Genomic DNA, 16777 nt, shown 5'->3' on the forward strand with positions numbered 1-16777 from the left:
TATATATGCTCTCTTCATTTTCCCGTAGAGGTTTCTCCAGTTTGTATTTATTTTTGTTTGTGTTTATATTTATTCAAAAGTTTGGATAAGTTGGTCATATAAATTGCATAATGTAAGTCACGCAATGTTTAAATAACCAAAATATTCTTTCAATCTTTCACTGAATTCTTTAAATGGCATTACTTTTTTTGTCGTAAAACGAATGAAGAATATTTTGAGGAGAATTTTAACACACTAAAAAGAAAGAATTGAATTATCATACCTGCACCCGCAAATGTAGTATCGATTTTGCTAGAGTTGACATTCAGCGCATAGAGACCATTTCAATATACACTCCAACCATTACATCACCACAGATCCCCTGTGTCATTACCATTAAATTTTAGCTACAGCTGATGACCTAATATTATTAGAATAATTATTATGTTCATATTTGACCTGGGTAGGCTAGATTACCAACAGAGGCATTAACATATGGGCAGATTCGAGTGGGGCCAGAGCAGGCCAGAAAAAACATTCTTCTACATTAGTTAAGCTGGTTCGTGAGTGGAGAGTTGAGATTGGTACTTCATTCTTTTGAGAACACTATGTAGGTTTATCTCCGTTTCTTTACCAGTTTAGAAATAATGTAGGATGTGAATGTATCATGTCGGTTGTCGAATGTACTTAGGCTAGGTCCTAACTCATAACCTAATTTATAAAGACGATAGAGAACACCAAAGAGCAGTTGATTAAAACTAATGGGAACCGCTTTGTAAGTACAGTACTAAAACCATGGTTTTAAGTTTGTTGCTCTCCGTGAAATTGAGTGTATATCATGAACCATAATACCCATCAAAGAATAAAGCAGAATGTTATCTAAAGGTTTTCTTACTAGATTCACCACGGGTGTAGCGCTGAACTGTGGCTTCCATGGGATGCCATAATCACACACCCAAAATCTCTATATAGTTACACAACTGTCACGAATTCAGTTACTTTAATTTACTTTACTTTAATGAAAAGCACAATTCGTAATCAATAATGAATTTGTATTACTTGTCATAGATTTTAATATATATAAACATTAACAAAGTGACTGCGACCGGGGAAGGCGGCTAATCATCGCATTTATCCAAAATGTAATTATCATCGAAAAGTGTAAAGCAAACTTAAGTGCTTGCAGTTCACAATAAAGCGATAATAACTTGACACAGGTTGTGCCACGTATATAAGTAGGTATTAAAGATGGTACAAACACGAAGCATCACATCGGTTAAGCAGATATTCAAAATTTTAAACAGGCCTAAACAATTTGCGTGTGTTTTTTGTACATTTCTTGTTTAACCAAAATGCCAAATTGTTTAGATCGTGGTCCTGGAAATAACGAAAAATATATTAACTAACTGAATACAATTCAATAACAAATACAGAGAGAGCGTTATAACAGCTACTCTTTGAAAGATCATATCATTGGTGGATTCCAGTGGGTGGGGCAGCCGGCCTGGCAACCGTTACCCCCTAAATTTTTCCAACTTATACAGTATAACAATTCAAATTTAATTCTGATAATGCAATTTCCGGCCATCGTGACGTGCCATATTTATAAATGTTCTTACATCAGCTCTAACCATGGTGGGGTCTGAGGTGGTGGTCTAGTCTCTCCATCTGTGTCCTCTCTCCCCTCCCCCTCCCCCGTCTCTATTGTAATTCCTATCGTATCTAGTTTACTGGAATCAAATACAGTAGTATACTGTAATAATAGACTAAGATCTGATTACACATTTTGAATATGTGAAACATTACGTGATATTATTATTCTTCAGTTTATATTTTTTTTAAATAAAAGTAATAAATTATAGTTGCTGGCATTTCGTATTCTGCTTACATATAAAACTCAATCAATATTGTTTTATCATGGAGGTATAAAATAGGAGGTATGCCTCCATAGATTTATTAACTAATAGGCCTACATAATATTGGATGTACAATTTTCGACATAATTATGAGATTAATTGGTATTTATCCTATGTCTATTTAAACTCAGACGGTGCTTTATTTTATTTGCTATGATTAAGATTTTATGATGAGTAGATTAGAAGAGTTTCATTCGTTTATATGTGTAGGTCATATTATCAAAATGATTGGGGCGCTGGACGAGTTTATACAACCACTTTTTACGTCGTTAACATAAATTTACGCCGAGTTCATGCAACATCAATTTACGCTCTATTTAAACTGGCAACAATATTATTTTTAGTGAAGGTGATTTAATAATCTAATCAAACTGATCGTTTTCCCAGATCGAAAAGCCACATGTTGGCTATTATAAAAATCCAGACACCACTTACCAATTGTTGTTAATAGGGTTGTGCTGAAGAAAAGAGCTGACCAGAAATCCCAGTTAGTAAACTCGGTCACATTCAATTTCCAAGATACACCATAATCATTTGCTATTATTATTTCTTCAATCAGATTCTCCAGGCTAACTAGATTCACACAGGAGTTTTCGTCAAGAAAGTCCTGGGTTAGCTTCCTAATATCCTGATTTAATTTATCCTCATGAGGCTCTTCGATTGTCGAAAACACTGTCGCCCCGATGCATAGATACACGATGTAAAACACCGAAAAGAAGAAACATCGCAACGCTATTGATCTAGTTTTTGCCATTTTACCGTATGGTCATTATTTTCTTCAATTCTCCAGGAATACTAAATGTAAGCTGTTATAATTCTTTCCAAATTCACAAGTATAATGCATCCGTTGTTGAAAATTTCCTGTACAATAAATCAAAGTTTTAACAAAAACCTATTTGTGGATATTATAATTTAGGAAATAGTTCCAGAACTTGCAGTAACATCAGTAAAGGTAAGAAGCAATTTCACTCAAATTGCAGTATAGAACAAAACAAAAAAAAATACAAGATTAAAGTGCAGTGAAGTTGACTAAAATATGGTAGGTCCTATAGTGTAGTAGGCCTACAGTTGTACGACTGGTAACCGTAGTAAAATAGTAGTAGTAGTAGAAGTAGTATAGTAGTAATAGCAGTAGTGTAGTAGTAGATGCAGATGAGATGAAGTATAACAAACGATCAATAGCAGATATACTTTATCAATATATGTTGGTGACCTCTTTGGAGCAAATAAAGCCCCTAACATCATCCGATGGTGGAAACAACGTTTAGCTAGTGGTTAGGGAGTGAGTAGTATACCCTTGTATCCATGCATACACGCGACGAACGTATACTCTCTTTTACTACGAGGGCTGTAAACAATACATCCTCGGTGTTCGCTTGGCGGTAACTGCAGTAATGAGCACTGGAAAGCAGTTATGCACTAATTAAACACGCGGCGCTTGATACCAAAATAGACAACGTCATCAATGTGGGTGGAATTGTTTTTCTGCTTGAATAAAATGTATGTAAACGCGGTTTTCTAAAAGAAGGAACAGCAGGATTGAGATGTATTCATTGGTGATGATGTCACTATTAGCCTGCATTGTTAGCTTAGTTCATAATTGATAATCGGAAAACAACCTAAGTTATTAGTGTCTGAAACACTATATTTTTGTTGATAAATTGCCAACAAAAAAATTCATTTTTTTATCACATAAAATATATTGAAAATAATCATTGACAGACGTAAACATTGCCTAACGTAGTGGTTCAACAATGTAGACAAAATAAGTCCATGGTTTAACAAAATGAAAGCAAGGAGGTCGCCTGTCTGAAGTAGACTTTTACCTTAAATGCCTATACTTAGATTAAGAGGTAGACACATTTGTATTTATTTTACGTACAAATCGCGATTAGGCTTACGCCAGTTGATAGTCTTTACTTAATGGGTGTAAAAGACAAATAACAGCTGGATTTAGGAGAAGATCAGACTGTTCTAGTTGTACCTTGTTTAGAAGGTTGAACCTTCCGAGACTACTCATGCAACCGCGTTTCGTCAATTGTCTCTAAAAATTAGTAATAAGCACCCTGCTACAATTGAGTGAAGACTTTTGGCAGAGTAATTTCATTGGATACGGGACCTTTGGTGATGTCTTGCAATGTCATTGTGCTGATGCATCTGGGGTTTCTCAGGGTAATATTTTGAGCCTCATTCTTTTCATTTCTTTTTCCTTTTCCTTTTTCTTTTTCTTCTCCACCTCCACCCGTAATTTTGAAATATGACGCATTGGAGCCATTCGATCCCTGCCGATGAGGTCCGATTTCGGCCTATTTATTCCCCGGGAAGATTTATTTACCGATATGTTTGTCCAATCTTTGTAGTGTCGGGACATTTTTACGTCTTTGAAATATTTAAAATAACGAGCACTCGCTAAACTCAAAAAGCCGCTCATTTTTCTATTATGTCACCTATTGTTTTATCGCGTCACAATTTGTATTATTTGTATTATCTGAGTATAAATTAGCTGAGAAAACCATGGCGGTATGAATAACATAAACAATTTAAAGGGGTCTTTCAATATCTAGTTATATACCACTAACTTGCGTGAGGCTATTATATAAAATCAATACTTCGAAAACTTGTATATGAAGACGTACACATGCATCAATTATCAACGCCCTTGGATGAGTCATAATTAAATGCAAAAATATATTACTATGATAGTCCTATTGTACGTCCGGATACTTAAAGTGCTCAAGATCAACACAAACACTATAAGAGAAAGCGTACCGTAGTCCATCCCAAAGATAAAATACCAAAAAAAGTTCCATGTCATAACTGCCCAAAAGTCTATAATGATTAAACGGGTAGATCATCACCAGATAGACAAATGTAAAAATGATGTCAAACTCTTTTCTCTGGGACCCAAGTTGTGACTTCCCACACTAACCGCGGCCTAACTAATAATTTGATAGAGTTGCACAGTGACTTTTATAGGATCCTCAAAATATGATGCTCATGTCTTAACACTGACTATTTGACATTGGATTTTTACATCGATTTTTGCTTGCTATTTTCAGTGGCGTATCCAGGAAATAGAGGGGCGCGAGAGAGTACCAACCACAGCTCCACCATGGATGGGTCTGAGGTAGGTAAGACATTGTATGATTATGGCACCTCTAGATAGCCGGAAATGACACTTTTATCTAAATACATTTATTTTCTCCATTATTCTTTTTATTTTGAAAAATTTAAGGGAGGGAATGCTGGCGGCTGGGCCCCTTTGAATCCGCCACTGATTATCGTCGTTTTCGCCACAGTGGAATCATGAGAATTTTAATATTTGAAATTTAAAATGATATACAAGAAAGTTAAGTAAAAAATAGAATACTTTGTGTGGCCCAAGCCTACTGTCCCAAAATCTCGAGAATATAGGATCGGCATTTTTGAAGAAAAAAAATGTTCAATCTTTAAATGATATACGGTAGTTCATAAACATAAATTTTGGTTACCATTATATCAACCAATCATAGCTGCATGTATTATTGTGTATGTATGTATGTACTATTTGCATTTCATTAGGTTACCCATTTGAAATATATTTAGAAAATGCCATTTTTATAGGTCACATGATACAGTTTATGCTTTAAGTTTATATCTATACTTGTCTTAAACATGTGGAATGTTTAGATTTACAAATTTATTTTGTTGTAATTTATACGATATCCATTGTGGGCATATAATAACATTTTGTTCTAATAAGGGTTTTTTTTTATATTTATTTTTTATTTTTCGCAAAACTGCTCGCGACCCACTTTTGGATAGTGGGTCTAGTCTAGAGCATTCTATATTATTATACACCACCAAACGAATCGCCATGACTAACCGCACTTTACATGAAAACCACATACCAAACTGGGATAAAGATATATTTGGGAAAAGGAATAACACCAATTGGCTAGGAAGGTAAATGAAATAAAAGAGAAACAACAGATGTGGATACGAGGAACTCACACATTTTCGACAAACTGCTGAAGGTGTTGACAACAATATAGAGGGCGTACAACGTTGTCATAATAATGTGATAATTGCTAGCGCAGGTTGCAGCCGAACGTAAAGCAACAAACAAATGTTGCTTTGTCTTCAAGGATTATTTCAACAAATTATTTATATAGTTTTGCGATTTACAAATGGACCCGTGATCTGCTACCTGGAAAAGGGTGAGTTTTATTTAGTTTTCTGAAGATGGGCAGCAATAGTGAATTAGTATTGTGAAAAATGTTTTCCAACGATCTGGAAGAAGCTGTTGGGAGAATGACGTTATGATCGGTAACTCGGCAAACATTAAGTTTAATAATTGCATCTTTTGTGTGGTAAATCGTGTTCTATGACATGTAGATTTATTTATCATTTCACGCAATTAAATTGGTGTCTGGCCACTTAGGCAATATAAAATAGTTCCACCAAATGTAGGCAATTTGTAAAGAGAACTTTTTCCAAATACTTGACTCCACCTCCTCCAAATACCTACTGAAATTCAAGGAGGCATTACATACAATGGCAACATCCCTAACTCAACAAACAACTCTACCATGTTAATTTAACTTTGTCATTTTGATTCAGTTCTTTTTCTGGTAGCAGGTCAAAACGGCAATAAACCAAAACGGCAATGAATAAAACGGCAATAACCAAGACGGCAATGAACCAAAACGGCACTGAACCAAAACGGCAACGACAAGTACCAAAACGGCAATGAACCAAAACGGCAAGGACAAGTACCAAAACGGCAATAGGCATAGATCAAAACGGCAAAGGAGCGAAATGAATGCCAAGACTAGCAAAGCGCCCCCAAATGTTTCACTGTTTTTATATTGTTTCCCCAATATTTTTTAATATTGAATTTGTAAGTTATTTGTTATTATTATTTTGATGTTTTCCCCTTTAATATTGGTGTTTGTCTTGTTTTTTGGAATGTTTTTATTTTATTTTGTACTGTAAATTGTCTCATCCAATCACTGTATATGTTTGATTGCAATAAAGTTTAATTTGAATTATTAATATTATTATTATTATTATTTTTTTTTTTTTTACATCTATGACAATTTAGCCTCATTTTACCGTATTTAATCGTTGAATGAACAGAACGATTTAACAATTACTTTCCAAACATAAATCACTAGTGCGTACATCGGCCTTCCATACTGCGGTTGTTTATCGCGACCGAAATGATTTTTATTCGCCGCTGAAGGCCATAAATAAATGAAATTCCCGTTTTGACTTAGGCCTTGCCGTTTTGGTTATTGCCGTTTTGGCCATTGCCGTTCTGTTAAAAAGTGTTGCCGTTTTGGTTTTTTGCCATTTTGGTCATTGCCGTTTTGACTTATTGCCGTTTTGGTTATTGCCGTTTTGTCCAAAAACCCCTTTTCTTATTCGTTTTCAGGGGCGGATCTAGAATTTTTCTGACGGAGGGCCCAATAGGTATTTTACACCCACATCAGCCCCACCATGGTTGGAGCTGAGGTGAGCAAATTTTTAGAATATTGGTCCCCACCCCCGCTGGATCCGCCCTTGCTTTTGTCTATCATTTATTCATGTTTTGTCAACTCTATTTCGATATGGTTCGACTCACATGTAGTAACGTGTCACTAAAGTATACTCTCATAAATAAAATTGCCTGCATGCAGTCTGCACACTAATGATGGCAGTTGACTCTGCCGAAACATGTTTGTTTCATTGGGCCTAGTAATGGATGACAAATTAAAACTCAGACGTGCGCCTGATCAGAACATTATTCATATTGTCGAGATTGTTTTAAAGTTGAACTTAAAAACTATAAAGTTCACTCTCTGTTCAACTGGCAACCAGTGTAATTCTTTCAGAAGCGGGTATATCTAAGTGCACGATGGTAAGTAATCTAGCAAAACGATTCTGAGGTTCCTATAGATGTTTATTTTCATTAATGACAAATTTTACTGAGTGCAAACGTAATATACTTTATGTCTTAAATAATAATTATGTGATTGTTTTACAAGATCCCAAATAATATAATAAAGAAGTGACAAAAATCGTGTATAATTCTTCGATTAATTTGAACCGTTCACTTCCCAAACCAAATGGGAAAGACTTAAAGAGTATACAATAAATTAGTCTGGTTAAGGAAAATTGTAAATATTTAAAGGAAAATTTCAGAATTCAATTACAAGCTGCTAAAAGTATAATCCCAACTAACAAGAAGTTATTTCTCTTGAACAAATGCCAATTTTAATAATAACAATGAAATTGAAGATGAGTTGCACTTGTATTGGGATTTTGACCAGGTGAAGAATTTGTATTAATAGACTGTTTAAATGGGAACATATATGGTGCAAAGATATCTTTCTTGGGAGTGAAAACAAACGGTGGGATTTTAATATTATAGTATGTGTGTTTACCATTTTCTAAAAATATGATATTAAAAAGCCTAAAAAATAAAGCTGGTTTCTTTCTATCAGTCAGAGTTACATCCTCGATTACGAAATAATAACCATGTGCAAAGGAAAAGTTTTTTTTTTCTTTAAATTTTCGATATTTGCATGAAATATTGATATGAGTTATGATATATTACAAATTTATCTTAATTCCTTTTAAGTGTATCATATGTACATTGTAATCACCTGAATTGTGAATAAAGGTGGTGATTTATTCACAAAAACAAAACAAAAATCCCAAATAATATCCAAATCACCTACATAAAGGTTTATAAGATTTTTTTAAAAGTCTTACATTCATTGTGTAATTTTTTTTTGTATAAGCCTATAATAATCTCAACTTTTTTTTTGTTAAGCTTCAACACTGTACAGAGAACAAAAGTAAAAAAAGAAACAAAACATAATTTAAAAAAAAGAGGAAAGTATGAACAGGTGTCAAGCACCTCTATCTACACCTCCCTTGAACAAAATTAACCTCACATTGAACAGAAAAGAGATGTGGAAAATTGCACGTAATAAGATACAAAAAAAAATACATAAAAATTATTTTAAAAAAGAGATAAATACATTGAACATTATAGACTTGAACTAGTTTTTAATTAATATTTTAGTAAGTATTTTAATTATATTAAGCCTATATTGTAAGAAACAAAGGTGGGTCTAGGGTTTTTCCTGGGGAGATAGAGATGAAACTTCACCAAGAGGATTGTTTTGTAAACCAAACTATCCACAGAAGGAATTGATATTACTAATATTAATACTAATAATAATACATATCTAACCAGATGTTAAGTGCCAATTGTATGAAAAATGAAATCCAAATAAATTAATATGAAAGTCACGAGTCTACTAAAAGTATCATCTGCTTCATCCAACAATCTATGTACTAAAAGATAAACATTTACATATTGAATGTAAAATAATAATATCGTCACGTTGCAATAATCGGCTAATAACACTGAATATAATCCGAAAACCATTGTTGTCAAGTTCATTTGGACGATTATCAACAAATAGAGAACATACATTTTGATATAGACAAGTAGACGTACGTTTGTTCGACTAAAATCTCAAATAAAGGTATGTGTTTACTTTTAATTCATCTGTTATAAATGTCTTTTTCTTCTGAGTGCAGTATATCCAAAGGCTTAATTGAACTATCCTAGGAAATTAAAATGTTAGTACAATATTCATAAACGTTGTAAAAGTGGTTAAGTGGTTTTTTCTATTCACTTGTGCTCTGTTCCAAGTGCGGTGCGTATTTTCGAACCAATACTAAGTAAAAACGCAATTGTTTGTACATTTCGTAACCATCTCAGTGACCACTCCATCGATTTTATGGTGCAACGGTTATCAGAGGCTAAATTTATGATGAAAACAATGTACTGTGTAAACCTCTTAGGCCAACATTTTTACGAACTCAAAGATTGCACAATTTTTACTATAAACGATTTATTCCTTTTGTATATTATTAATGTCCGTATATACTAGTGTTCAATATTATCTGCATACATAGATTCCTGTTTTTTCTAATTTCAAACAAAATTATAATTAGTCAATTGAATTTTATATAGCCGTTATAAACAATAATTATACAGCATTTGGCAAGGATAGGTCACAAGCTAATCAGTAGATAATAAATCATTATTTTTATGAATGTTAGTTTGCACAAATATATAAGCGGGCATGATTATGATTACCAGGATAAATCGAAAAAAAAATTATTGTGAGTATTTCAGTTGCAGATACAAGGGAGCCCTCAGCCGGTCCACCCTCCCTAATTTTTTTTCAAAATTTAAAAGTGGAGAAAAGAGAAAATTATATTAAAATTCAAGTCTGAGAGTGCCATTTCCGCCGAACTAGAGGTGCCATAATCATAGATTTTCTTATCTCAGACCCAACCATGGTGGAGCTGAGGTAGTCTACACTCTATCTGTAAAAGTCCATCCATGGGCCCCCTCTATTTGGAATTACTGGACCCGCCACTGTATTTTGAAAATGTTGTGAAGAAATACATTTTAATTGCTTTCCTTAAAATTAATTAGATACTTATAAAAGGCTAGACGGTGGGGCTTCATGGGGCTTCTCCCCTGGACCCCGCCGGGGGCCCTGGGCGGCCCCCGGGCTTTCGCCAAGGCTTAGGCTTACGGCCCAATGCGTCCTTATTTTGCAATTCACCCTTCCCCCACTTTTCACAACGAATCGACGCCCTTGCTTGTGGCAGGGCAAATGTGAAACCTGCTCCCTTGTTCGCACCACAGGCGGGATGGTTGACCCTTTGAGACCTATGTTTTTGCCACCACACTATTATATTATTGTTAAGTCATCATGCTATTTGTTTTATGTAAATCGCTATAAAAATTTAGATTATTGGTTTTACCTCTGTAAGGAGGTTATATTTTCATTCGATTTTGTGTGTGTGAGTTGTATGCTTGTTAGCAGTCTACAGCTTACCTAGAGTTTTAGGTCTACATGCGTCACATTTTCACAGATGATTTCTGATATTGACAGGAAGGTTCATTTTTATTTTGGTTACGATCCGGAGTGGGATGTGGGAAAACATTCAAAACTTGATATCTCAAATAATGATTTACTGATCTGTATGAAAGGTATGAAAAGTGTTTTAACCAAGTTAAAAGGAGGATATTATACATTTTGAAGACGATCCAGATTCGGGTGTGAATTAGAGGGAGTCATTCAAACTGCTAAACGTCCCCAACATAAATATTTCAAAAACTGATCAATGGATCTGAATGAAATTTTCTAGAGTGTTTTTTCATGTACCAAGGAAAGAATGATTGAAATTGTCTGATTGAAACTTTCATAAAGAGTTAACCAAATTACAAGAAAGAAATGATTAAATTTTGGTGACGATCCAGATTTGGCTGTGGATTTGGGGCTATTTGAAATTCTGAAGTATCAGACCTAAATATCTCAAAAACTCATCAATGAATATGAATGAAACTTTTGAAATGGTTTGCCAGGGTCAAAGGAAGAAATGGTTAAATTTTTGTGACGGTCCGGAGTAGGGTTGGGATAGGAGGACTATTTAAAAGGAACTTTCCATACATAGATATCTAATAATAAATAATAAATGCATCTGAAAACTTTCCTGGAATGGTTCGTTATGGCCAAGGAAAAGAACAATCAGTGTGGGTGTGGAGAGCCCTATAAAATGGAACGTAAATATCAATGGATCTGATTGAAGCTTTCTACAATGGTTTGTCATGATCCAAGGAACAATGATTGAAGGCTCTCAATGGCTACCGGATCACACATAACTAAAAACATTAGTTGTTTAGTTGGTTATGGAGTTCGCTTTGTAAGTCCCGAGTTCGAGGTCTCTCGGACGTGTCCTTTGTTATTTCTTTAATGTATTATAAACAATAATAATAATAATAATAATAATAATAATAATAAAAATAATAATAATAATAATAATAATAATAATAATAATAATAATAATATAATAATAATAATAATAATATTATTATTATTATTATTATTATTATTATTATTATTATTATTATTATTATTATTATTATTATTATTATTGTTTATAATACATTAAAGAAATAACAGACTCGATCAAAATAATCTGATATGCAAAGATGTTTACAATTTATTATCAGTATACATGATAAGGATTAATGGAGAAGTATCCTGACTTTGCAACAAGTACGGTATTAAAAATGCTCAAACAGATTGAAATTCGCATGTGTACATACTCAGCAAGGTCATCAGCTGAAGGATGTTGGACAAAAAATGTTGTTAAAATTAATAAAACCGCCGCCAGATGTTTCTCAAAAGGTGGAAGGAGGAATTGTTGTTAATAACAGCACCATTGATTGAAGCTCTTCTGACGTTGGAAAAAATAATATCGACGCCAACTCAAATTCACCAATATTAGGGCAATATATTATTAGTGTCGACATGAAAATAGTATAAATATGACATTAATAAACTTACACACAATAATATTCATTTTAGTGATCAGCCATTATGTTAATCTTACACGATCAGGACCAAGTCATGCTATACACATTAGTGTTAATAATGTTAAAAATGAACAAAATGTAAAATATCTCTCAAGATAATTATGGCACGAATAATAAATCATCGTATGATAGTGCTGATTATCATCATTACGTAAAAAATATATTATCTATGACACATTGGTTTGCAATTATGCAGTATTTAAATACCTCTTCGATTTCTGTCGGTACGGTCACAGAACAATAAATAGGCCCCTTTGCGATTTATTTATTTTTGTCAAACTATAGAATAAGTTAACATGTTGCATATTTATTTGTATTTTTAACAAAATCATATTCATTGATAATATTCGATGAGTGCCATGCAAAATCAGCTGAAAATAAAGGCATCTATTAACATTTTTCGAATGCATTTAACGTTGTCAACATTTTTTTTCTAAATCATACCGAAAACAAATCATCTAAGAAAACTGGTTGCAATGCATTTCCTTACTACCGAGGGTGTCGCAATGACTTTGAGAGTGTCATTTCTTGCTAAAGTACTACCGGTATGCCTTATTGCCGTACAATAAATCTTCAATACTTGTTGTAATTTAAGGATACTTCTCCATTAAATCCTTATAATGTATACTGATAATTAATTGTAAACATCATTGCATATCAGATTATTTAGATCGATTCTGTTATTTCTTTATAACAATAATAACTAGTGGGTATCGAGTGTGTTTAATGTTTTCCCAAAGAAGGTGTGTGATTCCTGCGAATCGCCTGAACACATTGCAGTAATCGACAAACCAGGCTAAACAACCGCGTAAGAGTTTTATGATAAACGTGTAGCTACACGGTGGAAATGCACTTTTTCTCAATCTCTCTAACAGATGTGATGGCATGGTTAATCTTGCTAACTCACTCTTTGAAGGAAACAATCAACTTATTGCAGATAGTATCAATAAGTTTTTTTTAAAATTCTATTACGAAATATTACCGGCCTATTAATTGTTTTTAACCTGTAAATGCACCTTTACCAGACCATCAAATAATCCAGTAGATGCAGTTAAGCAGGCTCTCCAGAATTAAACGCAACAAAGCACCAGGGCCAGATCAAATTCCAAATTGGATCCTCAAAGAGAAATCATTAGCTAGACCATGGCTAGGCCTGTGTGTGCTATCATTAATTCCAGCCTGCGGGAAGGTATTGTTACCCAAAGTGTATTGAAACTGATTTACAACAATATGAAATAAATGTTAAGAAAAGTAAGGAATTTACATTCGTTATCTGGTTAATGAGCTTTCCTTAAAGAGATTTCATTTTATTTTGCTGCACATAGTGATAACCATCGGCACACATGCAATATTATGAATTTGTGGAGATGTGTTCATTTCCGAAAAATGCTTGCTTGCTTGCGGGTTTACGGGAGGTGGTCCCGATTTCCAGGACGTCGTCCCGATTTCCGGGACACTCCGAGAGTTCAGGGTGACTTGGGACAACTGACGTTTGACATGTTTGGCCTAGGTAAACTGCTCGGGGCAGATATTGCATGTAACACCATAATATGGGGTTGGATAAAAAATGTACAGCTGTAAGTGCCTGTAATTTTGACAGAGTGATAGTTCCTATGAGTATGTCACTAGAGTCAACGAGTCTATAGAGTTCGCAAGTTTTAGCATTGCATGGAATTATCATTATTGTTGAATTTGCTTCTGATTATCTGTTTTTCAGATTGGGTGATTGTTGTTTATAACGATACCACCAAATCTAAAAGATACAACCCGTATTTGCTCCAATCATCCAATACTGTCGATAGAGACAAACATCTTTCAGACCTCGCTCCTACATTAACCAGCCTCAAATACAACCGTAACATCAGAGAGACAAATGGAAAAGCCAACAGTATCCCTAGCAAAGACTTGCTTACCTTCAAAATTAAGACGCCTACTGACCGCATACCTTTCACTAACTTATTATCCTGTACTCAAACCTATAAAACAGATAATTGTCAACCTACAACCATTACTGCAAGATGATCTTTTACAGGATAAGCCTATATTTACAGATATTTAAACATCTTATCCTTCATAAACAACCATCCAATTAAAAAAACAAAACAAAAAACAGGTACTATTACTATTACTAGGCCTATTGCTATTACTACTACTATTACTATTATTTTTATCATTATATAAAACAGTCTCAATATTAATAATATCATCACTTTGTTTCATTTCAGTAAGAATTGTATGTCTGGTGGTCCGAAAATACGTCAGAATTCCTGCTGTCATAACGATTCCTATAAAAACGTTACGATGAATGATACCATTGAAAATTCAGACTACACTGTTTTCTGGAAAAATTGCAAATTTTATACTGACTTCGACAAAGTTATAATTACTATTATTATGCCAATTATTGTCACCATAGGCATCATTGGAAACATAATGACAATTATCGTGATAGCCAGTAAAAAGTGCATGCACACACCTGTTAACGTTTACTTTGCAAATTTGGCGATAGCTGACACGTTATACCTAATAGTGGGGCCTGATTTGATCTGGAACTCTTATCGTAATAGTCCGATACATAATTGGAATGACATTGGGGAAGAGATGAATTGGTTTTGTCCGCTACAAAAATTCATCACTGAAACAGCGTTAACAGTGGCACTCTTCACCGTCTTTTGGCTGTCCGTTGAACGTTGCATGGCAGTCTGCAGACCTCTTAAGTTCCAACGAAGTGGATTTCGGTACTGCTCAAGATCTTTAAAAATTTGTAGCATTTTCTGGATCTTAGGTATGTCATGGAAGGCGCAGTATCTTGCATTGTTACGTGCTCTGCCTGCTCAAATTCCTTGGCCGCCTTCTGTTGAGGGCCGTTTTCCAAAAATGCTTACGGCTTGTGTCATTCGAGATGAAAACATTAAACTCTACCGTATTCTGTTTTGGGTGGACCAAGTTCTCATTTTTTTAATACTCGTTGCCTTAGTGGTTCTATATACAGCGATGCTGATCTCATTGCGAAAGTCACGTAATAGCAAATTCATTTTAACCAGGACGGTATATAGGCCTAAATCTAAACCAGAAATGAAAGTTTTTCTGACAGCATTTGTGACTGTCACTGTTTATGTTTTGTGTATGACACCATTTAAGGTATTTACATTTCTGTACATAAACGATCTTACGAGATACTTTTCAATGGTAAATATCTTAACTCGTCTTATGTGCTATATCAATTCAGCTGTGAATCCTTTCATATATAATGCAATGAATAGCACGTTCAGGCGAGCTTTTGGTGACGTATTCTGCAGCAAAAATAACACTAAAAACAGAACACATCCACTAGCAAGTAAAAACACAACTACAAAGTTCAAAGAATCACCAGCACCACACAAACAAAAAGTGTGTTTGAACGATTATAGAGATGCAGATTCTTTAATATTTTAAAACTAGGGGAACAATGTGGAAAAATTATGGTTACGACCCCTTTTCCCCAGTTCTGAAATATTACAAAATCTCTATTCCGAGCTTTTCGTCAAATATTTTGTGTTTAAAAAAAAATAGTTCTACAACATATCATTTTCCCATTAGAGTGTAGGTCAAATTTTAAAATGGAAAATTATGGAATCGATTGAGTGTCAACTTTGCCAAGTTACTGACGACCATGAACACGTTTGTCTCATGTGTTTTGGGAAGCATTTTTCAATCAAACGGAACTTGAAAGGTATTCTTATAGTGTAGATTGAACTTTCAAAGTTCTAAAGAGATTTTGAAAATGATCATTGCTGGGTATAGAGTTGGTGGCAAAAGCTCAAATCTAATAAAATATCTTGTAATTGTTAGCTTTCTTATGTAGGCCTATTTATATGTTTCGAATCAAATATTATGCTGTTAATACAAAGCCAAGTCTGTTTGAAATTGAACTGAAGAGTCAAATAAGTTAATGGACTTCATTGAATAAAAAGAAATAATTTATGGTGTAAGATTATTAAAACAGTACATGTATCATTATTTATTTTGTTAACTTGTAAGTGGAAGAATCTTTAATAAATGTGGCTTTACCATAAAGAAAGAAACAAAGTTTACAGATAATGTTCTTATTTTACATTTTGCATGATACACTGGAAAATAAAGCCTTTTTGACGTTTATTATTAACTAACATAATGTTCATAAAACATAAAAAACTCACAAACATCCAAATGCTCATATTAAAACATTTATATTGACTAAAAGCATAATAAAAAAAAACTGACAATAGTTATGGCCATACACATGATTTGAAAGAACTTGCTTAGGCGAAAATGACAAGAAGCCTTTCCCATAAAGAATATCACCATTAATTGTCCGGTCTGTCTCTTAAGGCTTATGTTCATTGTTAATGTATACATATTATAATAATGTCAAATGTTATAAAATTAATGAAATAGAATAGAGACTGCTAATGACATC

At 33.8% G+C, this 16777-nt stretch overlaps 2 protein-coding genes across 8 annotated transcripts in view; one reads left to right on the plus strand and one right to left on the minus strand.

Moving 5' to 3' along the window:
* The window catches only part of LOC117113106 (potassium channel subfamily K member 1-like), an 11683-nt gene extending 8407 nt beyond the window's left edge, over positions 1-3276 (minus strand). The window contains exons 1-2 of one of the 2 annotated variants that reach the window (XM_033256350.1): positions 3087-3276; positions 2331-2756 (exon numbers count right to left, since the gene is read on the minus strand). In XM_033256350.1, coding sequence (XP_033112241.1) covers positions 2331-2649 — 319 coding nt within the window. In that variant the 5' untranslated portion in view covers positions 2650-2756; positions 3087-3276. Of the gene's footprint in view, positions 1-2330 lie in introns of both variants that reach the window. The other variant, XM_033256349.1, reaches the window with a different exon arrangement.
* Positions 66-16390, plus strand: LOC117113105 (neuromedin-U receptor 2-like). Of its 6 annotated transcripts, none has more exons than XM_033256345.1 (4): positions 66-589; positions 4955-5022; positions 5700-6094; positions 14565-16390. In XM_033256345.1, exon 4 carries the CDS (start codon positions 14575-14577, stop codon positions 15772-15774), a length of 1200 nt encoding a protein of 399 aa, XP_033112236.1. In that variant the 5' UTR covers positions 66-589; positions 4955-5022; positions 5700-6094; positions 14565-14574; the 3' UTR covers positions 15775-16390. The 6 variants fall into 6 exon arrangements, with proteins under 6 accessions (XP_033112236.1, XP_033112235.1, XP_033112237.1 ...); XM_033256344.1 differs by lacking the exon at positions 5700-6094 and adding an exon at positions 14057-14452; XM_033256346.1 differs by lacking the exon at positions 5700-6094 and having other exon boundaries at positions 4955-5026.
* Positions 16391-16777: the final 387 nt, after the last annotated feature.

This window comes from Anneissia japonica, unplaced genomic scaffold, assembly GCF_011630105.1.
Source record: "Anneissia japonica isolate Jap-2015-1 unplaced genomic scaffold, ASM1163010v1 scaffold287737_len543101_cov190, whole genome shotgun sequence".
NCBI lineage: Eukaryota > Metazoa > Echinodermata > Crinoidea > Comatulida > Comatulidae > Anneissia > Anneissia japonica.